Here is a 25250-nt window from a genome sequence, read left to right on the forward strand (position 1 = left end):
AGGGAGTTCTTGTTCCCCCAGAATATCTAGAGTGTTGGAGGGTGCTGGGAATTTCAAAAGTAAAGAACCTTTCAAGTGGTCGGTGTGCTTTGTGTCCAGTCATCAGAAAAACTTATCAAACAGTAGGGGAGGTGGCACAGTGAAGAAGAGCACAGCAAATGACCTTGGAGAAGATATGGAGAAACCGTTAGCAAAACATGAGCTTAGCCCAGGAAAACAGGAAAGCATGAGAAATAAACTCAAGGTTGCCCCGCCTTGACTCTCTTTGGTATAAGGGGGAGGCTATCAATAAAGTAGAGTTCTGCTATGGCTTGTAGTGCCTTTTCCTCACCTGACCTATCTCGAAGGGCTGACGCATAGGCTCAGGGCAGAAGACAAGGAAGAAGTATATTCCCTTCCGCAGAGACATGAGAAGCTGGCTCTGGAGGAGAGCATTTGGGGGATGCTAAATTTGGGCTCTGCCCCTGTGGGAGAGCGCCATCACAATTTACACTGTCTTCTCTTTGTGCCGTGGCTTTTCATTCTTATTTCTGCTGTGGTGTGAGCAAGAAATTCAAGTCTGCAGAGCTTGTAGCTATGTGAGCAATGTTAAGACAGCAAACAACTTTTCACTATACAAACTCCTTAGTTTAATTCTGGGGAAGAATGGAATGTTTGGACAAGGGTGGCTTTTATTTATTTATTTATTTATTTATTTATTTATTTGCTTTTGCCTAGACACTGACTTTTGTTGTTTAGAAAGAGGGAGGTGACCATAGGAACCTGCCTTATGTCTAGTTTACTCCCTGGCCCCTAGCTCAAGAGGTGACCTGAACCAAGTCTTTGTGAAACTGATCTTTCCTATTTCCTGAACAAGGAAATGAATCTGAGCCTTTCTCTGCACGGAAAGCAGGCACCGTCCCCTAAGATAGGTCCCTTCTGCAAACACATTTGGGGCGTTCATTGCCACTCGCAACACACACGACAACCAAGACTGTCCATTGCTGTGAAGCTACCTTAGATCAGATTGACGATCCATGAAGATGAGCCAACTCAAGCAGATCTCCCCCCACCTTCCCCCCCACCTTTTCTTTCTGAAAACAAAATCCTGGATCTACTAGACCTGAAGGTGAGGCCTTCTGCCTCCAAGAAAGACTGAGCAATAACCCCCACTGACAAATTATGGGGTGGAAAATAATCACCCTGCCTACACATTTTTTTTCATGGTGGGTGGGGAAAATACCAAGGTACCTCATCAATTCTTCACCCAATACATAATGGCAGTGAGAAATGCTGTAGAAACAAAGAGGTGGGCTTCACACATCCCATCCAAGAACAAAAACATCCTCAGAATAAATACTCCCAGGATTTGGATCCATTTATGTTGTGGCCAGTTGGCTGCAAAGTTCCTCTGCGATTTACCTCTTCATTATAGCTTTTTCCCAGGGAGGCTCTTCCTGGCAGAATCAGATGTCTGACATAATCTCGCAGCGATCGTTCAATTCAATGTTGTTGTAATTCTGCGGTCTGGAAAACCCAGAAGGAAGCAGGTTATGGAGAGCAGTGTGACTTTTATTTGGTTAATGAGATGGGGAGAGGATTGGAACAGGCTGCTTCCTAAATTAACAAGGCTCTGATTGTCACAACAGATGTTTAAGGCATCTAAGCATCATTCTAGAAGAAGACTATGTCAAAACACCCATATAGTCCCCAGAAGTTTAGTTGGAGCCAATCTCTGCCTTTTTTTTTTTTTTATGTACAAAGGCAACGACTGTCTTGAATCCTCAGTGGTACCGTTGAGGAAGTTGAGCGCATTTTATTTCCTAATCCAGGGCAAGCAGGGACATGTTGAAATCTGAAATCCCCGTTATAAGAATGGAAAAAAAGAGTCAGCAAAAGCACCAAGGAAGCTGGAACTTAAACTGTGGGGAAGAATATCGGAAATGTAGCAAAAAAAAAAAAAACACCCCAAAAACTGGAGGGACAGATATTGCAAAGCACATGGGTGTTTTTGTGGTGCGTGCACAAACTTGTGTAGTGCAAGGAAGAAGAACCTCTAGAGTGCACAATGGTGATTGCTCCATCCTGAGCCACCCTTGAAGCCACCGCCGTTTTGCCAATCATCATTCTTTTAGGGACTCTAAACAAACGCCTTGTCGCTCCTTTGAATCTTTTTGTATGGAAAATACAGATCAGTGCCCAGCTTTGTTTTATGGTGATCCCAACTGAGGGTTTTAAGTTAAACCCATTAAGCTCAGTTACAATTTAGTACCTACTAAAATATGTTCCTGCATTTGGGGAACTTCTTTCTTTTCCCCTCTAAGTAGCCTTCTGCAACTTCTGTCTCTCCAGCTGTGCTGGACAACAATATCAATCACCCAATCACTGGAGGCGCAACTTGGATGGAATGAGAACGGTTGTCCAGCACATCAAGAGGGTGCCAGACTGGGAGATGTTGAGTTGCACCATAGTGCCCATGCAAGATGATGGAGTAGGGGTTCATGCTGGGCCAATGTTGGTAGGTTCATCTTTTAGTTCCTTGCTTTGGCCACCACATAAATCCTGAAAACAGCTGTATTTTACCTTTTCATACAATAGAAAGTTGCGCCGATTAACAGCAGTATTAGCAAGATGGAGCCCAAGACCAAAAGAACCATTTCCCAGGTTTGAAATGAAGCTGTAGAAAAAGAGAGAAAGAGAAGGAATTATTAATGTAAGGGCTGGGTTCATCCATAGTTTCTTTTAATGGTTTATAGAATCAGCCATAATGCAAAAGTTCCAATAAAATTAAATCAGAACAATGTTTTTGGCATACGTACTGAGCTTTTCAGAATATTGTTACCAACTCTCATTTCTGAATAAATAGTTTTTAAAATGTTGGTAGAGGATGAATTGCCACACATATTAGCAGTTATGAGGTCTCTAACTGTAGTCCTTTTAAATCGCATGACAACTTATTTTCAAGGTCAGAGTATAGCAAAAAAGACACATCATTAATAATTTGATCCTCAGGGTTTTTCTCTATAAACCTTACATTAAAAAAATCAATAAAAAATAAATGAAGCAAATTGTCCAATTCCCACAGTCTCAAATATACAAAGTACAATTTCTGTCCTTGGACAGTGCAAGGGCCCAATTGCAACCTGCTGAAAGAATTCACCTTTTAATCCCCCTCTTGGTTCTTAATTATCCTGTTTGGTTTGCCATTTTATATTGCTTGGCCTTCTGAATGAATAAAATAAATAAATGTGACCTCATCGGTTTCAGGGCACATTTTCAGATTTTCTCCGTGGTTATGAGGTCCACAACTTTCTTCTGGAAACTGAAAAATGAATGACCTCCAACTGCATTTTAGATCAAGTATCAGGTAGGGGGTGCTTGTTAGAATAGCCCACAGATATGCTGAATGCATCATATCCATATGCAGAGAGGAAGGGTTGGAGAAACCATTTCCTCTAGCTATCACTCCTGGAAGAGCAAGAGTTCTTACCTTGAAGAACCTGGGGCTCTTCTTGGTCACTTCCTTCCCTCCCCTGCCCCCTGGCAAATCTTGGTCACTACCCTACTGGCTCACCTTTAGATACTGGTACCGCTTCACTGGAAGGTGTACAGGGTGCATTAGCTTTGAGCAGTATTCCATCCACTGAAAATGGGTGGGGACCTAAGGAGGAGAAATTCGACTGCCACTGGATAAGGACCCGCAGCTGTTCCACATCTGCAGCCCACACCTGACCAGAGACCTCCAGTGTGGTATTAGAGCAGGTGAAATTCAGTCCTGGGGAAAGACCACAAGAGAGATGGATAGCCACTCTGGTTAAGACAAGGTAACGTACTCCCCATTTCCCTGTTTGCAGAAAGAGCGGCACCTAGTTGATCGTCTTTGATCTTGGATGGAAAGCCATGAAAAGGATTTGGGGTCTATGTGCAGCCCTGGGCCCACAAGTTGCTCAGCTTTAATTGAAAGTAAATCTTGTACAATTACACAGTTCAACATTATAAAAATATCCAGCTCTTTTTTTTTCCTTATGACTCCCATCATTAAACATCTCCTGGTGCCTGGGTCTCTGCACAGATTTAAAAATAAACATTGTTTTCTACAATAAGGAGAAAGACTGCTGAATCCCCTCCCTAAGAAGGTTTAGAATTTTTACACATTGGACTCAGATGATCATCCCATTCAGATTGTTGGGAGGGGGGTGTACTTGTAAATGTGCGAAGAAGCATCTCTGTAAAGCAGGAACAGACCAATGGTCGGGGGGGAGGAAAGACTACAGTTCTAAAAGGAGAAGCCAGGACAAAAATATTGTATTTGACTTTCACAGAGGAATACAGAGTTAATCTTGAAGAAGGAGTACAAGTATGGTTAGGTAAACATTCACTTAGCCCTGGGAAGGAAGAAGGAGTGAGAAAGAAACTCAGAATAACACCACCTTGATTCTCTTCTGTATAAGAGGGGGCAGACAATTTTAAGTTTAAAATTGAATGATAAACACAGGCAATATGATTATTCCCTGTACAGGGAATAATTTCTCCCTTCCCATTAAAAATTGCAAAATGTGATAGTGGGCAATTTTTACAGGAGCTCCGGGCACCACACCCAAGGCTACTTGAGGAGACCAGCTCATGCGTCTCTGCTTGAAACCAAGGATGGAATATCTGTGTCCTACCAGAAGTTGTTGGATAATAACTTCCATCATCCCTGACATTTGGCTTTTCTGGCAGGGAATGATGAGCACTGATATACATTAAAATCTGGGTGGCCACAGATTTCCCATCCTAGCTTGAAAAATTCAGAAACAGAGGAGTAGGTAGACAGTAATAAGACTATTCACATCGACTGCCTTTTATGGCAGGACTGCATTTTCCCCGGAAATGTTTGCAAGAAGCAATATCAGGAAATGTTACACCTTTTTTTAAAGATTTATGGGACACAGACCTTGCAGAGAACACAGAGAGATACCACATAAACAGCTGTCTTCCATGGATTGTACTAATGTTTGCCGGAAGCGAGCTCGTAGCGATGGATTCTGATGCCAGAAGGAACAGTCTAACAAGAGAAGAATAGGCAGGGTGAGAACATGAAGTGGGTGAAGTCTAACAGCAGAGATTGACTGATTGATTATTTCAATTTATAAGGCCACCCATCTCAAATATATGACTATGGGCGACTTACAACAGTTACAAACTATATAAAAACAAAGAACGACATAAAAACCATACATTAAAAAGGTATAAAAAAGGTGGACTCATCCCATGCAAACATGGTGAAAAGGACTAGGGGTTTGCTCTTTTAATGAGCAAAAGGCTATTTTAAAAGGAAAACCCTTAAATTACCCAAAGGGCTTCCTCTACTCTTCCTTCACCCCTCTAAAGTTATTTTCCTTCTATTTGTAGCATTTTATCTTTGCCATTCAATTAAAAAAGGGTGTCAATCGCAGAAAGCAAGACCCCATGCATGGATTTATAACAGAAATGATGACACAAGATGAAAGAGAGATGGGAAGGAAGAGCAAAAAAAAAAAAGAGCAGCAGCAAATTCAGGCACCAATTCTCAAAAAGTTATGCATTACTTAATTACAAGTTAAAAGTCCCATTTTTATTTTTATTTTTTGGTGTCATGGGCAAAACCAATTTGGTGTAGTGGTTAAGGCACCAAGCGAGAAACCGGGAGACCGTGAGTTCTAGTCCCATTTCAGGCACAAAGCCAGCTGGGTGACCTTGGGCCAGTCCCTCTCTCTGAATATAGATGAGGCTACTATCACAATGAAGAGAGCCCGTTTGGGGTAGTGGTTAAGGCACCAGCCTGGAATCCAGGAGGCCATGAATTCTAGTCCCGCCTTAGGCATGAAGCCAGCTGGCTGGCCTGGGGCCAGTCCCTCTCTCTCAGCCCTGGGAAGAAGAAGGCCAGAACCAATCACTTCTGAAAACCTTGTCAAGAAAAGTGCAGGGACCAGTCCACCCAGTCACCAGGAATCAAAAACTGACTCAAAGGCACAACACATACACACACACGAAAGAACTAGCATGGGGTTTGGCATGGCCCAACAATACCAAGATCTTTTTTTCTTGGGTGCGTCTGTAGCATCGTGCCTTTGTCTGGGAAAGGAACCAGGGGTTGTCCTCATTCTCCCCACTTGCACGAGAGAGAGAGAAGACGCCTTCTCTTACTAGGGATCAGCAGGCACATTCTGAGATCCAAGGACAGAAGCTCTTGAGGGCAGCTGTTCTCCAAGCCTGGAGTAGGGTCAGAGATGAGAAAGGGTTCCCTGCAGGAAGGGCAGCGACTTAAAGACCACATCCTGCAAGGAAACAAAAATCAAAAACAAAAGGTTCTGTAGCAAACGTTACGTGGGGACCAAACGTTTGCAAGCAGATATCATGGTGATGGTTATGGGGAAGGATTTCAATAAATGCCTGTAACGGTACATGGAAATGACCTTGGGAGACAGGGGGAAGAGCCGCAGACTAGACAACAGTCAGATAAGCGTCAGTTGAGTCCGCAGAAGAAATGGGGGTGTGGCAAGCGTCTCAGAAGGGACTCTCTCTAGTTTCTTGGACTATGAAGGCAAGGGGGGAGAGATGCACTTTCAGACTTGCAAGATTGATGTAAGCCCTTCGAGACAAGAAGCACACCCAGGAGTACTAGCTCTATCTTTATTGTAAGGTTATATTTACAGAATCTTGCAAGTCTGAAAGAACATTGCCCAAGGTCATTCCCACATACCATTACAATGCCCCATCCTTCACATACACCTACCTCCTTCATTTGTCATTTAAGCATGATTTTTTTCCCTCACAGGCAGCGATGTCCCCTGATCCACTATGTTAACCACATACTGACTACACATTCCCTCTGCCAGAAGTGGTGATGACATAATCCATACAATAAAGTCATCATGACATCACGTATCCAGTGAGATTTGACTGGGAAAGGACATCAAAGCCAACTCAGAGTGAGGGGAGAAGTGAACAGGTTTGCCCTTGTTCATTCTTCTCCAAAGAGCAATCAGTGTATGATCGGGATTTGGCAACTGACTCACAGTTGACTGGGTTTTGATATTTGCAGCCCAAAACTGACACGGATGGATTGTTTTGGATTAAACCATTTTCTTCTGCATTGTTGCCTGTTTGGGGATTTGCAAACATGCCAGCCCTACCACTGACTAAGTAAAACCAGCTCATGAGACAGAATCACATATGCCTAAGTACTACAGAAAGAAATGTGGGATATCAAGAAGATAGGAACACAAGTTCCTCACCTTTCTCTTTTCCCATATGTAAAGGAGATTTGAGGGATCATCCCAGGCTTCCACATCAAAATATCTTCTACTTTCTCTGCAATGTTTAGAGTACCATAAGGAAGTCGCACTTTATGGCTGAATATGGCCACCGTTAGGATCTCCTGCTTTGAGGATGGGTGATTCCAGAGAGTGGGCATCACCAACTGCTCTGGAAACAGATGGGATAAAGTTAAGGAGGGACCAGCATTAAAAAATAACAGAGGAAAGTAACTGCTGATTAGAACACAAGTGAATTGGACCAACCCACTGCCAAACAGCTTCAACAGACTTAACTGATTTAAAATTTTCCCCTCTCAACAAATCTGTAATTTTGCTAACTTGTAACATACAACTTGGTACTGGTTACTCACTTCTGTATTCAATCCATGTTCATTCTGCACCCGTTCATTATTTTGTTTTACCACACACAGTTCTAAAGAACCCCATTCCTGCTGCATTCAATATACTTTTAACAATGTTTGCTTCTTCAATGGCATAACATCTCAATTTTTAAATGTTTTCCACTACCTACTCTTTTCCTTGTTTCAACTCAGTAAACTGTAAGCCCTTGATTTAATGGATCCTTGGAAGCAGTTGACAAAATCTCTCCATGCATAACATGGTTCTGTGAACAGATAAAAACCCGTCCACCATTTTATGCATGGATAAAATGTACAAAATATGTAAAACACAAGCATGTCAAATCCCACTCCATGCATGTAAAATGCAAAAAAATATTTATATGTAAAATCACATTTAGATTTAATGGACATTGGGTTTTAACAGACAACCCATCCTCCCATTAGTCCATTAAACTGAGAGTTTACTGTGTACAGATTTGCAATGAGACATCCAAAACTATAAATAATGTTCTACCTGATAGGCTCATATAACACTGAAGCATTTTCCATTTTAATCCTCAGAGCATTGAAATTTGAGCTCATCTACAACTGGAGCAGCATAGCCTTGGTAGGAACACTTAAGAAATTGTGGTATATGAGTTGGTATACTGTACATCCATTTGAAATACCCTAGTAGAGTTCTTAATAGTTTAAATGCTCAAGATCATAATGTCCATCTTGTTGAGCTTTAAAGTGATCGCTTTCATGTTCTCCACCCTTTGGGATTTGGACCCAGTCTCAATAGTTATACATGGAAAGAAGCCTCTGTGAACAGAAGAGTTTACTAGGGCCAGCAACATACCATTAGTCTTACCACCCTGGGACATTTGTCCTGGCATGATGACAAAAAGACCGTTGCTCCCAAATTCGCCTTGCAGGTGAATGCTGGTGTACGGCCAGCGATGATCTCCAGAGAAGAAGTGCAATGTGTATTTTTTTAAGCTGTTTCCCGGCTTCCCTTTCAGTTCAATGAACTTGTACAGAAGTGAGTCATTGGCCATGCCCACTTCGTTAATGACAGTGGAAGAATTATGGAGCATCTCCTCTGTGGAATTCAAGTTGAAGTACGCACACGCGTTTTCACGAAGAGGCGTTGTTAGAGTCACCTGGGAGTTGGGCAGAGGAAGTCATCCAAAAATATATGAATGTGCAGTGTTCATTTTTAAAAGTTAATTTTTAGATTTCTAACCTCTAAAACCACTTTCCCCCACTGAGTGCTCCGTATAACCACTCCATAGAGTTATTTTCAGAATTTAGCACTGGAGAAAAAAATCGAAGGGCAGGGATTTATTTCATTTAGTTATCCAATTTCAAGGCTGCCCAACTCCTTGGGGACTCTGGACAGCTTACAGATAAAAAGAGAAACAATACACAGAAAAAGAAATTGTGGCTGACCAGAAGAATAATAAACCCAGCTGTAAATCAAACATAACTAAAGTGGGCTTGAAAACTAAAAGCTACTACCAGGCTTTTAGTAGCTTCCTAAACATCACAAGAATGGGAGCTGCATGAATATTGGGGAGGATATTGTTCTGGAATGGAAAAAGAGTTCTTCTGAATAAATGAGACCAAAATGTCCACGTACTCCAGTATCAACCAGATACTGAGAAACCCACTCAAGCAGAGCATGATAAGCAACCTCCTATTTAACCTAATACCTCATTTTCAGGAGTTGGGGGTACATTCTTTCTGAATGCCAACACAAACAGGACCCTAATGGATTAAACCCAAAGACTAACTCAGCCCACATCCTGTTTCTTCCCAGAAAGCCCATTTAGGAGGACTTACGCTCAATAGCCTCTTTCTAAGCTTGTCCCACCTCCATCAACTGGAGTTCAAGTTGATGAGATGCCTTGATTCTGCTAGAACGGCTAACAGTGATACAGCAGGGCTGTTTCTCAAAAATGGAGTTGGGTGGGTTGTTAGACATTGCACAGAACCATCCTGCGGCTTGTGTGGCTTCATGAGTTGCATGAAGCCAGTCAGTAAATGAGCTGGGCAGTATAGTTTACAGCATAACACATGTCATTAGCCCAGTCAATTACTCAACCAACCATGCTAAAGTAAATTATGACTTGGCATGTTAGATGAACATAACCAAGATTGAGTAAAAAAGAAATGCAGGCAGAGATGGAGTCTTGGCTGATCTCTGCTGATCCCTGTGGTTCCTCTTAGTCAAATTCAACCTCAGCCATTTTACCTGGAAGCTCCTGGAGTCTCTAGGCTTTAGGCTGAGACATCGGCTGATCGACTCGTCTTCAGTGCTATGAGAGTCATTTTCATGGAGGACATTCTGCCCCGGAGTGAGAAGAGCCACAAGCTTGTCAGCCTTCTCTGAACCCCGGGCTCTGTACACCACAGCATCAATTAGCCCGTCAACAGTCACCTGCATGTTGGTTTTATACAGGCTGTTGGGGTTGCGGTAGAGCGCTACAGCGTCTACACCATTCTGGATGGTGGTATCTGGCAAAACAAGTGAGGGTTTGGGGGTCACTCCACCACTCCCTATAAGGAAGTAGCCCAACTCGTTGGTCCAGTAGCCTGTCAGGTTCAAGACTTTATAAGCTAAGTTGTTTTTGCCATTGTAAAGAACAAGCCAGTAGTTCTTGAGTGAAAATGGTGTTTGTCCTGGGTAGAACAACTCAATGTATTCCGTGTCTTCTCGGGCTCCCGGATTGTCCGCGTTCACCTCATTGATGAGCAGCTCCAGGGCTGGAGTCGGAGGTTCTCTGGTTGTCCTTGGTTCTTCTGAAGTTAGTCCTGCAATGAGCCAAACCTTGTCACCTCAGACTGAACATCCAAGAATCTTATTCTAGGTGATTAGCTAATGTTTCTTTCCTGATCGCTGAAGAGAGAAAGTGATTTTCTTGGCTGAAATGGAGACCCTGATTTGGGTTTCCTGATCCCACCTCAATTAGCAGGGCTCACACATCACATTAACCCTCGATAAACAAAATACAATTAATGTGTTCACATAACATTTTGTGAACGTAACAGCACGTGGTATGAATGACGCCTAAACAACTTGGTTCCACAACACATGGAACCACAGATGGGCTAACTCCATTTGGATTTGTAAGACTATTTAATCATCACACAACTCAGTATGTAGACTCAGCGTTAAATACCTATTAAGAAATCCCCTTCAAGAGACATGCAACCTTGAGGTGGGCTCTAAGGTAGCTACTTAAAATCAAAAGACATTTCTTTCTAAGCAAGACTCTCATCTTAGCAGGATTCACTGAGATAGGTGGAAGCGGGTTACAAGAATTCAGCTGAACTATTTCCTTTCTAAAAGCGACGGAACTATTTCCTTTCTAGAAGCAATGTACCCTTGTACTTATTAGGGTGGATGTTTTCTAATTCTCTTTCTAATTGCCTTCCTATCACTGGTGAGGAGATGGGCCTCTTCAGTGATAATGGGGAAGCTTGCAGCTGGCTGTTTATATAACGGTCTCCTGAAACATTATCAGTCTGGGAACCACCTCTGACATCTCATATTTTCAATTAGACACAATTTTACAGAGTTTGCCATCAATACCACTTGAATGAAACAGAACCAAAGAAGGTCTTTTTCCTCCTTCTGACTTCTGGCTCCCCATGCTGATCTGCCACAACGTAAAACTTGAAGGCCCCTATTATCACTGCACGCACTTATAATAAGGCCAAGTGATTCTTCTGTCCCAAGAGATGGTGATGACAAACCTGTATGTGCTCTGGGGAGGGGAAAAAAATTCCCGAGAGCCACACTTCCTTGCATTCCCCCTTCCATTGCACTACTGTACCTGGCAGTGTGTCTGTCCCATTTGCATCGCTTGAACAAGCCTTAATGGCTACGCTGCTGTTCTGGTTTCCAAAGTGCATCAGTTCCTCACCCTTCACCAAGACTGAGAGGGCCTGCAACTCGCGGTCCAGCTGCTCTGCTGATCGGGCGCTCAGGAGTGCAGTGAAAACCATTTCTCTGCCTTCACATGTTAAAACAGGATCTGTGCACAGAGGGGTGAAAGGACAATGGAAAAGAAAACAGAAAGAGGAGCGAAAATCACTTTTTTTAATTTAATTTTTTTCTTTTTATGCATTACTTTTGTATGCTGTCCACTCCCAGTGACTCCTTACAACTTACAACCCTTTATTAGTCCTCAATTTTGTTTTGTTTTAATGAGCACCTCAGTTGGAGCCTCTGAAAGCACATTCCCTTTTTTTCCCCCTTCAAACAGTGCACACGCCAGCCAAAATTCAGTTTACACATAAGGAAGCACAAGGAACTCCTTCTTTATACTCAGCCTATGGACAGGGACTGAGAAGTAGACACACAAGTCTCCGGATCACAGCTTCCCCACTTAAAAAAATATGTATTTCAGGTACAACTGTGCCTAATGGGCAAGCTGCAAACCGGATTTGGTGATGGTTCTTCATGCCTTGGTTTCATAGCCTTGAAGAGCATCTGGAAACTGTAACTAGTGCTGGTCTGCTGACCGCTGCAAGAGCCAAGAATCGTATCATGCCTGCTCTGAAAGATTTGCTTAGGTTGCAGTCTGCTCCCCAGATACTATTTAACATGTCACTATTGACTTACAGAGGCTTAAACAGCTAGGTCCTGACTATCTATGGACTGCCTGTCCGGTTACAAACCCTTCTAGCTCCTAAATCTGCAGGAGGGGCCCTCTTGAAGATCCCCCCCACCCCCAGTAAATGCTAACTGAAACAATTCGCTTTTTGTTGGCGGATTCGTATCGCAGATGGTAGCAAGGAAGATCCAATTTGGAGCTGCGGAAGCTATGGCAATTGACTGTAAAGGGATGAAGTCTTTCACCCATTTATTGTTGTTGTCTGTATCTAGGCATGGCGGGCTTGTTGGTTTAGTTATCTGAAAGGGCCAAGAACTGAAAACGTCTGAGCCCCAGAAAAGAGACTTAGGCTTGAAGTCTGTCTCCCGTGCTGGCTTTTTGCTTAAATCCCTGAGTTGCAATAAAGCGTTCAACCCAGTGTTTCCGAACCTGAGCAACTTGAAGATGGGTGGACTTCAACTCCCAGAATCTCCCAGACTGGCACCAGAAGAGCAGGGGGTAAATCAAAAAATAATATAGTCATAAAGACAAATGGTCGTCTCATCAACTGAACCATTCTGTTCAGACAACTCATTTAATCTGGTTACCAAAATCACCCTGTTCCCAGATTTACACAATAGAATGAACCAGCCAACTGATCCTCTTTTCCGCAACAGACTAAGCCATGAAAGAACACCATCAAGTTTTCCTTTCTTTGGTTTCAACCACCGCGTTATGACTTTTTACATGAATCTGTTAGCTTTTCCAGGGATGTCTAGCCAGGGTGGGGATGTTACAGATCTTGGTCAAGGGTTTTGCAGAAACATGGAGCCACCGCCTTTGTGGGTTCCTTCAGAGATGGTTTTTTAACCACTTGAACTGAAAAGCCCAAAGAGAAACAACCCCTTGGCTTACCTTTGAAATAAGCAGGGGAAAAGCTGCAGTTGCATCGTTTCTCCAGCGACTGGGCCAAAACTCCTTGTACCATGCTTTCATCCTGAGCTTTTCGCTGACAATCTCAAGATAGAAAAGACACAGAGGGAAGATCAGCAGAAGGGATGGAGAAGATACCACATCTGTGTCTCCAGTTAGTTTGCTCAATGCATTTACACCCTCCCTGCCTTCAAGGAAAGGCTGTGGACCTGAAAAGTGAGTGTGGTACCACCCAAATTGGTCAGCCTGCGCCTCTCATGAGGCACCCCTACCAGGGTGCAGTAGGCAGATGCAATCAAAGCAGACCATCCAGGACTCATAGCCTGCTTTTGGGTTTCGGTGTCCAGCCAGAGATTATGGTCAATAAAATCAAGATGGCAGACACAGTAGCACAATTGAAGCTCTGCCTGTTTTTTATTTTTTTTATGTAATGCACCCTGGTCCAGCTAGAAAGAGGACAAAATTTTCAGGCTTTTAGATCAGAACGCAGGACTCAGCTGTTCCTTGCCCTCCTCACTGTCTCCTTCCAACAATGCTTTGAAGTTGAGTAGGTTAAGCTGGGTTAAGAATCAATGACAAAACCAACTGGAGACTTTCATCCCCTGGGATCAAACTTGCTATTTTTTAAACTAAATTTAGCAACGATGTAAGTTTTTTTTAATTAATTCAAGATACAGGAAACATGTTTTTTTTAAAAAAAAAATCTGGATAACCATCCACAGGAGAGAGGTTTAACCGTTCTTTCCACAGTAGTGACGTCAATTAAAATATCTCTCCTGTACAGCAATATGATATAATTTGGAAAGCAAGCTCAAAGTAACCATTACTACTGGGCTGAACATTGGTCTAAAGTAAATCGTAAGGTGGCTTGCTTTGTTTTGGTTTAGTATGTTGCATGAATCCAGTCACTATGGTTTCATCAGCAAGCTGCACTTAAACAAACCATGACAGGGCAATGTATAAAATAGCCCCTTTAAGGTATGTGTAATGGTATGTGGGAAAGACCCTGAGAGACTGGGCCAAGAGACGCTGCCAAGGGAACGTTCAGCTGGACAGTGGGTGAGGCAAGAGGCTCAGAAGAGACCCTCCCTAGTTTCTTGGGCTGTAAAGGAAACGGGGGGAGAACTGTACTTTCAGACTTGCAAGATTCTAAATAAAGCTTCACAAGAAAGTAGAATTAGCTCATCTGTCACGTTTCCTGTCTGATCTACCTAGTAACGCTGACATCAATTTTGCAAATCTGAAAGTACAATTCTCTCCCCCCTCATCTCCTTTACAGCCAGAAAAAACTAGGGAGGCTCTCTTCTGAGCCTCCTGCCCCATCCATTATCTAGCTGTGGGCTATGCTGTCTCTTATCTGACCATTCCCTTGGCAGCGTCTCTTGGCCCCGTCCCCGAAGGTCTTTCCCACGTGCCCTTACGGTATGTTTGGTGCAATCCCATATTTCAATTCACAGGTCCTTCACTACCTCTAGGCAGCACTTACCTGCGACTTGAAAACACAAGGAAACTTTTCGGCCAAAGCGCTTCTTCGGGCAGTCATTGAATTGCAGAGGTGTGGGCTTGCCAAGCGCATAGGAGGAGGGATCACGGGTGACAGAACAGCACACGCACCGGCTCACAGATGCCCCCTCCTGCTGGGATCTGTTGAAAATGAATAGGAGGGAAGAGCAACATCCATAATTAATCTAAGGGACCGGCTGGAAGAGAATGTGAGAAGTAGAGAAATGGCCGAAACAGTTTTAATAGTTTTTCTTCCGCAAAATGGTCATGGGAGATGTATTGCTAAATGGAATGGGCCCTGCAAGCTATTTTATGGGCACATCTACAGCACGTTCATGGTATAGGTAGTCCCTGGGTTAAGAATGCCCCATTTAAGGATGCCCCATAGTTAAGAACAGAGCCTATTGTAGTAAAAGTTAAATACACAATGATTCGAGTTAAATACACAATGGTTCAAGTTAAATACACAATGCTACTTATAAAGTATTATACAGTAATACTGTTCGGGCTTACATACAAATTCGACTTAAGGACAGACCTTGGGAACGCAACTCGTTCTTAAACTGGGGACTACCAGTAAATAAATAAACCTTCTAGCCTCCCTGCCGAAGAAATGGCCGGGAAACCTTTCCTAGAGTGGTTTTAAGGGGTGGCGTTCAACCAACAGATAAATCGGGCTGCAACATGAATCAGACTAGCAGCGCTCCCCCCAACTTCCCTTTGGATGTTCCTGATCATTGTGCTTTATCATAAATGCGTATTGGGACCCCACAGCAGCAGCTCCCACATTTCCTTCTGCCCCTCGTTTTCTAGTCCTAGAATTTGGGGATCTGTTTCAGCAGCTGTGCGCCCTCTTCTACAACGGTTAACGGGACATTCCTCCTTGCATCTCTCTGCCTTACTGTTTGCTCACGTAGAAGAGAGGCTTCCCAGGGGTCAAGATGTCCTGCAGCTTTGAATCTGGCTGTTCGAGGGTGGTGTACACCAAGGCATCCAGAAGGTTTGAGGCTGATGCCGCAGTAGAGCCCACCCCAAAGTGGCTGACGGTTCCCCGGTACAGGGCAACGGCGTTGGTGCCTGCTTTGAGAAGGGGGGTGCTGGAATTCTGGAGGAACTGCGTATGACCTGCACCCCCTGAAAGAGAGAGAAAATTTATGTAGCGTTTAAAGGAAGCCTGTATGTTACTCCACATGCATATTCCACCTCCATTTTGGTGATAAAAAAATCAGTGCTAGGAGAGTGTCGGGTTATAGACAGACTTCTCCAAATCGGTGGACTTTAGTTCCCAGATTCCCCATGCCATTATGGTTGTTGTTGAGAATTCTGGGAGCTGAAGTTTATCTTTCTAGAGAGCAGCCTAGAAGAGCAGAGGAGAACTGCATGGTGGTAAAATTCCAGCACATCAGACCAACTTGGTTAAGAGAAGGATTATAGGATCATTATTTCTAAGTCTCACTCTCCAGACATGTAACTTGCTTCAGCCTTGGGCTGGCAAGATGTTCAAGAGATGAATGTGAGATTCAAGCACGCCTTCCAAAAGAGAAGGCGTCTTCTGGCGGGGTCAAGGGTAGCTTTTTCATCAGAGGAGGAATGATTACAGCTTCCGAAACAAATGCTAGATTCACGCAGTATACTAAAATAAAGTTGCTTGTGTCTTGTGTAGAGCGGGATGTATTGTGCTTATAAATTACAGCTTATGCCTTAGCATGGTGAACCAGTTCGCCCAACTGTCATTTTATGCAGTAACGCATCATTTAACGTGTCATGTGAACACAGTCATAATTTATGAAGTTTATGGATGTGCTGTTTTGCTAAGCCACAGCTTCTCAAATAAGTTGCAACTTGCTGGGTTCACACAGCGTGCTAAACTAAAGGCATTAACCTACACTATGATTCAGTACATTATGAGGATCAGGTCATGCTCATTTGATCAAAGCCTCGAGGGAGGGAGATACCCGAAATTCTCAGAAATTTTATTCATCTTTGTGATCTGAAGATCCTGACCAGACGGTGGCCACCAACTCACATGATGTGAAAAACAGAACAGTAATTGGGTAAAACGTGTTAAACCATTGTTTTAGCTGTGCTTATAGAATAAGCAATAATGGTGTGTGGTTCACACATCCAGCAAAGCCCAAATCAAATAAACTACATTGGCCTGTTCGCACAATAGACTAAGCCAGGGGCATCTGCAGGGAGGGTCAAAAAAGTCAAGATGGCAGCTGTGACTGTGCAGCTGAAGCCTCAGCCCTTTTCACATGATGCACATGACTGTTTTGATCTCTCCCTGCAGATGACTCTGAACTAAGCCATGAGTTTCTAAATCATGGTCTTGTGAATAAAGCATAATTGGCTGTGTTCACAAAACTTCCCAAAATATAAAACTTGGTTTAGTAACCATGGCATCTGGGTTCACATAGCATGTTATGGCCAACTCAAACAAACCATATTATGGTGTATTGTGTTGCGTGAACCCAACTGTTGTGGCCTAGTGTGATATATGATCTAGCCTATGGCTACTGATCATGGGGGCCAATGGATCCTGTGTCAGAAACTGTACCTGGACAAGGAGTTATACAGAAAGTATTTAGCCCTACCTGGAATCCTGGACAGTCCTGAACCCAACAGAAGTAACCCATCAGGAGAAGTTTCGCCCTTCACCTCCATGACAAAGTAGATCTTTTGTGTACTCCCTTCAATCAGCACCATCACCAGGTCCTTTACCTCTATGGAAGGGGGACCTTGAAGCTCTACAAACTCAAAGTCTCCAGGGGAGGATGCCACCTTAACCTCATTGATCAGCAAAAAAGATGCATTCAAATGTGAGAAAGGAACACAGTGGTTATCTGAGCCTGGGGTTGGTGTTCCTACTTGGAAGAATATCTGGGAATCCATCCCTTGGCACCTCTCCAGAGACTCATCAATGGTCCGGAATAAAGGGTCCTCCAAGAAAGGTTCTGTGCCAGGGGTCAGAACCCGAACCAACTCATCTGCTTTGTCCTTTGTATTAGATTTATGCACCAAAGCATCCACCAGGCCTTTACTGTCTACATGCATGCCTGAATACAAGTCTGTTCTCCCAAAATAGAGAGCAATTGCATCTGGTCCATTCTGGATTGTACCCTTTGAGAGGATTACAGCTGGTCTCGGGATAATATTGCTAGACCCAATCAGGAGAAAACCCTGGTCATCTGTGAAAAAACCAGTAAGATCCATGACTTTGTAGGCTGTGTTTCCCTTTCCATTGTAGAAGACTAAATAATATCCATTCAAAGCAACTCTTTGTCCACTGATGTGATACAGTTCCACATACTCCATGGTGTCTTCTCCTGGATTATCTGCATTGACCTCATTAATCAGGAGTGTTGGCTTCATCTTCTGGTTCTGGTCCTTGATGAGGTTCTGTGAACTCACTTCCCATAGCCAAATGCACAGAAGGAATACAGATGCACCGATCAAGCCGGATCCCATGACTGCAGAGACTAGCTGTTCTCCAGGGGTCAAACGCTATGGTCCACTTTCCAAAGAGGTCTGGACAGAACTGAAGAGAAAAGAGCTGGGGAAAACAGAAAACGGGATTCTAAGTGATAAAGCTATTCCGTCATCACAACCAGTGATATGTCCAAAGATTCAGATGCCTCAAATGCAAAGAGGAGCAAAAAGGAAGTCTAGTGCTCTTCAGGAATTATGTGCATTCAAAGTTCCCCTTTATAGTCTTATCATTTCCATTAGAAAAACAAAGCAAAATAAAAAGCTAGACGTCACTCGTAAATCATTGCCAACATGACCATAACCTGGATGATCCAAAACCACAGCAAATAATAATAATAATAATAATAATAATAATAATAATAAAAAAAAAAAAACTATAGCACATGCTTTTCATCTCCACCCATTTCTCTTCCTCTTTCCGAAGAGAGAATGGCCATTCCACGGCCATTGGACTGGGAATAAGATTAGTTCAGAGAGAGAATTCGTTTAGGAAAAAAAAAGTACTTCTGAGAATGTGCATGCGTGAGAAATGCACCCAGCCAGGTTAGGCTAACCATAGTTTACTCAATCCCCATTGCTTGGATTCTCATGCGCAACCATAATGGGTTACATGCACCTGCTCAGAAAATGTGGTTTGCCAGTTTGTGCTTCAGAGCAAAAGCATCCGGAATTAGGCTCCCCAATTTCTACGGGCAGCCAACCCCCCATTTAACTTCACAATATGAGGACTGCAGGTCAGAGGCGTCCCATCCTGGAGATGCCCACAAAGAGATGCCCTCTTTGTATTAAGGTGAGGAACAAAATTTGCAACCATCCTTTCTGCCTTCTTTGATCATTTGGAGTGATTCGTCCTAACTAGAATACCACCATACAAGAAGGGACTACAGCAATTGTTCATAAGAAACCCTAGATGTTGGAAACCCGAGATACGGCATTTGTCATTTTCCACCTTGGAATTGCAAGGAATAACAGGAATAATTCCCCTGCCCTCCCCACTTGGCACGGTGGCTGGCTGTGCACCTCAGCCTGGAAACTGCATTGCCCCCACAGATGCTTATCGATCAGTTGCACTTACAGAGCAGTGGAGGAAAACACTCTATGTATGCTCTAAGGAACTCTGTGCTCTATGATGGAGCTTTATGGCACGAAAAGAATAGACACATCACTTGGAAGGTATTGTTATTCCATGCAACCATACCACAAATTTAATTGAGTCCTTTCCTTATAGCTAATTTGTATCATATCATTCCCTCCTATTAATCTTACACTATACAGGGATTATTCATAAGATTATTTTAGACTAGGTGATTGGTCAACATTGGTATAACCCTGAAAAATTAATACATGGATTTTTATTGCCTCACGTTATCTGTTCCTTTATTCACTTAATAAAGGAGAAAAAGCCCATTCAGCTTACCCCACCAAACAGACTTCCTTCCCACATTAGGCCAAGACGTTTATTTAACCATGGTTGGCAATAAGCCATAATTAGCAGCACCCACACATGCTAAGCCATAGTCTGTTGTTCTCAAACCAAATTCTACAAAGAGAAAACCAAACGTAAACCACTTTTACCATGACGTGTGGAACAATAACCTGATTTTTTTGTTTGTTTAAACAGTTTTACTATTAGAAAACGAATGGGATGATCTGTACACACCAGCAAAATGTGGGGGTGTTTCCTGCTCCATCTTTTAATTTAATATAGAAACTGTGGTTTAGAGCGACAAAATACAGTATTTTATAGAGACACCGTCCCATTTGACCACAGCTTGGAAAATCTCGTATCCTGTTAGTGGTGAAAATACCATTTAAATTAAGAATGTGCTTATGTGCATACGCATCAGAGAGAGAAAACCTCTTACACAATGCAACTCTGGCAGCTTGTCACATCAAAGCTCGTTGCTGCTAACACAACCCACTAAACTTTCCAGAACTTTTAACCGCTGAAGCCCTGTTTTCCCCAGCGAGCCCAAACTTCAGCTTCTCCAGTTTTATCCCGTCATGTGATTTTTCTTAGCAGCTTAGACTTCTGTAGAATTATTTTTTCCAAACAAAGGGATGCTGGTACCTTTGGGTATTTTAAATGCAAAGCAACGGAGCGATTCACGAGGAAGTTTGCATTTCAAGTCTTATTCTGTCTTGGACAACCCCTGTTTTCTCCAACCTTTGCCCCCTCGGAACCACGGGAATAATATCTACCTACCTGTCAAGATAGTTGGAAGGCTGGAAAGACCACGAAGTTAAAAAAAAAATGCTAGTCCTGCATGGTACCAGAAACATGCTACCGCGGTCCCTGTGAGTATTCAGTTCCTGGAAGAGCAAAGAACAGAAAAGAGAAAAACACTGCTATGCTGGGCAGAAATATCTTTGCACTAACACAGAACAGTGATGACCACATCGGGTAGCGCATCGGCATGCAAGACGCAGGTTCTGCTTAGTTACAGACCACCACCGCAGCCTGCATCCCTTCTCTTCACAAATCCTTTCTCTTGCCAGACTGTTGCACCGGTCCGCTGGATATATGTGTGAGAGAAAGAACCACCTCAACACGCTGAAGTAGGATTGGGCAACACGCCGCTTGCGGGAAGCACCGCGGTCTTCACAGCCGGGGTGACTCAAGGCGTCCTGTGGCAGTGCCCGTCAGCAAAGCCGCTGTACTTTGTTCACTCAAGCTGAGGGCGAAGCATTGCACGTAACCATGGCTGGCTTTCAGAATGGGTTGTACGAGTCGAGCGATTGTGCAATGGTTTACAAACCATAGCTGGGTTTAAGCCAGAACGAAGCAAAACGCAAGCTGGCTGAGCCTAACATCTAAATCCAGTCACTCTCCCCAACTCTAAGCTTCTGGGAGGAGGGGGGGGGGCTTTATAGGTAGCAAAATCAATAAAAAATAAATAAAATGAAAATAATAAAGCAGAACTCCCTCCCCCCCCAAAAAACAACCCAACCCCTCAGGGCCCCTTTTCTTTCAAGAGAAAAGCAACTCTTCCGTTTCCTCCCATGAGTCCCCATCTGCGAGCCAGGAGGAGAACATATGTCCGCGTCCCCCCCAACCATGGTTTGCTTAGCTCTGGTTTAAATAAGCCCCAGTTTGTGGGGCTCAGCCCGCACTCTCGCCCCGCCGGCAGCCTCCACGAGCCTCATGAGATGTCACAAGCAAACGGGCCAGCGGAGCGGGGGACTCAGCTGTAACGCCCGCCCGGCGTGTGAGCTCCGAGGGGAAGAGGGAAAAATACAATGAAATAAGATGAGACAAAATAACGGGCATTTCGGCATCTTCCGTTTCTCCCGGAGTCCGGCCGCAGCCCCGCCCCGCCCAGCTCCGCGCGCCGCAGTTTCGCTTCCCTTCCCCGCGCCAGACGAGTTGCGCAGCGCAGCGCAGCGCAGCGCAGCTCAGAGCTCCCGGGGGGGGGACCGAGGAGGAGACGGGTCGCCCCGCCGAGCCGGGCGAGCGGCGCCGCCGCCTCCCGGGAGCGCCTCCTTACCTCAGGGGAGCCGCGCCGCGCGCCGGACCGGCTGGAGCGCCCGCCGGGCAGGCGCGTCCCAAGGCCGGCGGGGAGAGATGCCCTCCCCGTCCCTCGGAAAGCGGCGGCGTGCAAGGAGGAGAAGAGACCCCGCGGGAGAAGGGCGGCTCCTGGCCTGGCCCGGCTCTGTTCGAAAAGAGGAGGCGGGCGAGCCGCCCGCGGAGGGGAAACGGTCGCGGCGGCCCCAGGTGCGCCAAGGCGCGTCGCGCTCGGGCTGCCCACGCGCGCCCTGCCCGCCTCCGCCCCCGCCTCCGCCTCCGGCCAGCTCATCCCGCTCGCCGCTGGCAGTCCCAGGCCGAGCGGCGCCCGAGGAAAGTGCGCTCTACTCTCCCTGCCCCGCCGCGCCTGCCCCCCGCCCGGCCGTCCTGGCGGCTCCGAGGCTCCCCGCAGCCCGGGCCGCCTTGCAAAGCAGAGCCGCCGAAGCGACCGGAGAAGCGGGTTTGCTCTTCGGAGGAGGCGCCCGGGTCCCCGCTTTCTCCAAATCCCGGGGCGGGGGCTTCGTCGGGATTTCCCCTGGAGGATTAAATCACAGCATCTATTTATTTCTTGTTTCTCCTTTTCCCAGCTTTGGTTTTACAACCCAAAGGCATTTCCTGGTGTTTAGTTCTCCCGTCGACGGTCTCAGAGGGAGCGGCCCTGATTGTCCGCGCCATCCCGTTGCAAACGTGCTAATTCCTCCGTTACTTCACTGTACTCCCGTGTTTCTCAACCGTGGCCACTTGGAGATGTGGGGACTTCAACTCCCAGAATCCCCCGGCTGGCACTGTTAAAGTTGAAGACTAACATATTGATCTTAGGAGCAGAATTGCTTCTGCCAAATCCTCCCTCCCTTCAACCCGACTGGACTGTTTGCAGTGCTGAAAACATCTTTGAACACTGACTTGGGTGGGTGGCTGTGCCGTTACGGTTCTAGCTAAGTCACTAATAACCTCTGGATTGCTGGCTGGGGAATTTTGGGAGTTGAAGTCCACACTTCTTCAAGTTGCCAAGGTTGAGAAACACCGCTGTACGTAGATCCGGGCTGGAAAAAAATCAACGGCCGCTAGGGGGCAGCAAAGAGATAGCAAGGATTCCAATTCTCTGCCACCCTCTAGTGCTGGGTTCTTCACTGCAGCAACTTTAAGATGGGTGGACTTAACTTTAAGATGGTGGGACACGGGGCAGGAGTTGGGGGTGAAAAAAGTTAAACCCAAATGCAAAAACAGACACCCGGACTAGATTTGGGGTGGAATTTTAAGCTTACAACCAGTTCTGCATCATCTTTTCTGCAACAGCCAAATTTTGCTCCCAAGGAAGAAAATTCATGATGCCGGCAGTAGAGGCACAGGGCAGAGGGTGAGGGTGAAAAAAGTTCAACCCAAATGCAAAAATGGGTGGTGGGACAAGATTCAGCGTAGAATTTTAGGGTTAGAATTGGTTCTGCATTGTCTTTTCCTTAACAGCCAAATTTTCCTCCCCAGGAAGAAAATTCCTGATGCCAGCAGAAGGGACATGGGGCAGGTGGGGTCCCAAAATATTTAATTCGAATTGAAAAATGAACACCGGGAGTAGATTCGGGATGGGATTTTATCCTTCGAAACGGTTCTGCATTGTCTTTTCCAGAATGGTGAAATTTTGCTCCCTGGGAAGAAAAGTCCTGATGCCCATGGTAGGGGCGCGGGGTATGAAAAAAGTTCTTCCTGAATGCAAAAACAGACACTGGGACTAGATTCGGGGTGGAATTTTATGCTTATAACTGGTTCTGCTTTGTCTTTTCTGGAACAGCCAAGTTTTGCTCCCCGGGAGGAAAATTCCTGATGCTGGTGGTAGGGGAGTGCGGTATTGGGGGGGGGGGAGTTCAATTCAAGTGGAAAAATGGATGCCAGGACTAGATTTGGGGTGGAATTTTATGCTTATAACTGGTTCTGCTTTGTCTTTTCTGGAACAGCCAAGTTTTGCTCCCCGGGAGGAAAATTCCTGATGCTGGTGGTAGGGGAGTGCGGTATTGGGGGGGGGGGGAGTTCAATTCAAGTGGAAAAATGGATGCCAGGACTAGATTTGGGGTGGAATTTTATGCTTATAACTGGTTCTGCGTCATCTTTTCTAGAATGGCCAAATTTTGCTCCTGGGAAGAAAATTCCTGATACTGGCAGTAGTGGTGCAGGGCGGGATGGTTGTCAAAAAATTTAATCCTAATGGAAAAACAAACTCCAGGACTAGATTCGGGGTGGAATGCGAGTTGGGGGTGTGTGAAAAAAGTTCAACCTGAATGCAAAAACAGAGGGCGGGATGAGATTTGGGAGACATTTTATGCTTAGAACTGATTCTGGATTGTTTTTTCCGGAATGGCTAATTTCTGTGCACCGTTTGCACTCCATTCCACTTAGAAGCTCCTTTTCAGAATTGAATATAAACATTTCATGGTCTTAGTGGGAACACAACCAGGATGTTCTGATTCTCTGTTGTTTTCTCAGATTTTCTGCCCATGGTGGAGAACAATCAGTTGCCTTCTTTAAGACCTAGGCTTGATAGAAAATACATCAGAAACTTCCGATGAATCTCTCGGTCTGCAATAGGCTACCAAATGTTCTGGACTCCTGGTGTTCTGAAGAGTGGCAATAAGTAAAATATTTTAGAAATAGTTGGCCCTAGGTTGGTGACAAAGAATGTTGAGGAGCAAAAACCAGAAGTCGATTTTATGTGGAAGTGTTTGAGTGATCTCATTTTACTAACTGCAAATTCTAGATCATGTTCATAAAGTCCCTGCCTGTCTCAGCTGCTGTTTTGCACTGGTTTTGTTGTTACCAAAAAAACGACATGAAGAAGTCATAAAGTCACAAGAGCTGAGCTCAGCTTGGGGAAGATTTTCTTATCTGGTGGATGACAGCATTTTGGCAGCTGGGTTTGCACAACCCACTCGGCTCATATTTATTTATTCATTTATTAGATTTTTATCCCATCTTTATTATTATTATTTTTATAAATAACTCAAGGCTGTGAACATACATAATCCTCCTTCCTCCTCCTTTTTCCCCACAACAACCACCCTATGAAATGGGTTGGGCTGAGAGAGAGGGACTGGCCCAAAGTCACCCAGTTGGCTTTCATGACTCAGGTGGGACTAGAACTCACCGTCTCCTGGATTCTAGGCCAGCACCTTAACCACTAGACCAAACTGGCAAAGTAACTAAAAGTTGTTAGTTTGCTTTTGCTGTGTTGGGTGAACCTTGCCAACATGGGTTACTCCATTAATGATGGCTCCTCAAATCGTACTTTAGCTTGTTGGGTGAATATGAGTCTGGAGCAACCAAATTTGTTCTCCCAGGCTTGAAGTCAGTCCATCTTTGAACTTGCAAAAGAATCACATTTGTGGAGTGGCACAGAGGAGGCATATTGTAAAGAAATCTGTTCTTCTGCATGAGTTAAACTAGAGTCAACATCTGGAGAGTTATTTCAGGAGGCGTGCCTTTTCTGCTCTAGCATCTGTCCCATGGAACTTTGAGTCAGGCACCTCCCATTACGTCTTCCTCTCGGCAGCTTTTTAAGGACATAGTCTCCTGTTCCACTACTTTGGGTCAATTTTTCTCTCTTCGCCACTAACGTTCTTCC

At 44.6% G+C, this 25250-nt stretch overlaps 1 protein-coding gene across 1 annotated transcript; it reads right to left on the reverse strand.

Moving 5' to 3' along the window:
- Positions 1-689: 689 nt before the first annotated feature.
- LOC103056377 (uncharacterized) lies at positions 690-21987 on the reverse strand. The gene is made up of 15 exons (XM_088148155.1): positions 21624-21987; positions 20342-20448; positions 17241-18199; positions 15546-15777; positions 14627-14784; positions 13123-13224; positions 11446-11646; positions 9861-10420; positions 8463-8766; positions 7239-7428; positions 6148-6278; positions 4916-5026; positions 3554-3754; positions 2563-2656; positions 690-1506 (listed from the first exon to the last, which is right to left on the reverse strand). Exons 3-15 carry the CDS (start codon positions 18112-18114, stop codon positions 1446-1448), a joined length of 3219 nt encoding a protein of 1072 aa, XP_088004281.1. The 5' UTR covers positions 18115-18199; positions 20342-20448; positions 21624-21987; the 3' UTR covers positions 690-1445.
- Between the last annotated feature and the right edge of the window lie 3263 nt (positions 21988-25250).

Source organism: Python bivittatus, unplaced genomic scaffold (genome assembly GCF_059951505.1).
Source record: "Python bivittatus isolate LINGU-HERP-01145 unplaced genomic scaffold, Pbiv_v1 ctg000560_np1212, whole genome shotgun sequence".
NCBI lineage: Eukaryota > Metazoa > Chordata > Lepidosauria > Squamata > Pythonidae > Python > Python bivittatus.

What these genes read in the sequence shown, in the direction of transcription:
- LOC103056377 (XM_088148155.1), bottom strand. Translation starts at nt 18,114, where the DNA reads ATGGGATCCGGCTTGATCGGTGCATCTGTATTCCTTCTGTGCATTTGG. An exon ending in AGGACTGTCCAGGATTCCAG is followed by an intron (nt 15,778 to 17,240) that starts GTAGGGCTAAAT and finishes TCTCTCTTTCAG; the next exon opens with GGGGTGCAGGTCATACGCAG. An exon ending in CTCTTCTACGTGAGCAAACA is followed by an intron (nt 14,785 to 15,545) that starts GTAAGGCAGAGA and finishes CATTTTCAACAG; the next exon opens with ATCCCAGCAGGAGGGGGCAT.